Raw genomic sequence first — 650 nt, forward strand, 5'->3', positions numbered from 1 at the left:
GCATCTGCTCCTGGATGCATTGCAGTTCCATTTCCAGCTCTCTCTGAAATGCCATTTCTTCTCTGCAACTGTGCTCCCTTTCTTCCCCTTCTGAATGGAAGATACAGAACACAAGCAATCAAGGCAGAGCAGACTTGGGCTGGTTTTTACCAAGGAAAATCAGGTTAGCACATGGGAAATGGAACCCTCCGAAGTCCTTTTCACACATTCATTCACTCAGTGACATGTACCTATCCACCCAAAATATCAGGTACAGTGAGAGGGCAGGAGTGCTGACAGCATTGCAAGCTCTCAGTTTAAATGTACAAAAAAAAAAAAGAAGAAATGCCCTAATGGGTAGTACTACATATGCTGTTTTGGCCTGTGCATGATGGAGTGTTTTTTATCTACCCTAGAAGTCAATCTAGTTCTGTGGAATACAAATTTCATGCCCTTGTGTAATTAAAAACACCATATTGAGAGGTGCTGGGACACTATCTGTCCCTTTACTGTAAGTACAAGGAAAACTTACAAGACCATTTCCAGGTAATTCTTCCCCCCTGAATCAAGTTCTGCCATACATTCAGCCTTGTGGCACCTGAATGCCCCAGGACTTGAGCACATTGTTGCTTAAATAAGCCAACCCCAAGCAGTTCCCATCTCTGATTCAG

General features: G+C 43.4%; 1 protein-coding gene across 1 annotated transcript in view; it reads right to left on the reverse strand.

Annotated features, from left to right (window-relative positions):
* Positions 1–650, reverse strand: part of SFI1 (Sfi1 homolog, spindle assembly associated (yeast)) — a 26,588-nt gene that overhangs the window by 1,735 nt on the left and 24,203 nt on the right. Inside the window, exon 28 of the mRNA XM_010004859.1 lies at positions 3–90. Coding sequence (XP_010003161.1) covers positions 3–90 — 88 coding nt within the window. The remainder of the gene's footprint in view (positions 1–2; positions 91–650) is intronic.

Source organism: Chaetura pelagica, unplaced genomic scaffold (assembly GCF_000747805.2).
Source record: "Chaetura pelagica isolate M959 unplaced genomic scaffold, ChaPel_1.0 scaffold249, whole genome shotgun sequence".
Classification (NCBI taxonomy): Eukaryota; Metazoa; Chordata; class Aves; order Apodiformes; family Apodidae; genus Chaetura; species Chaetura pelagica.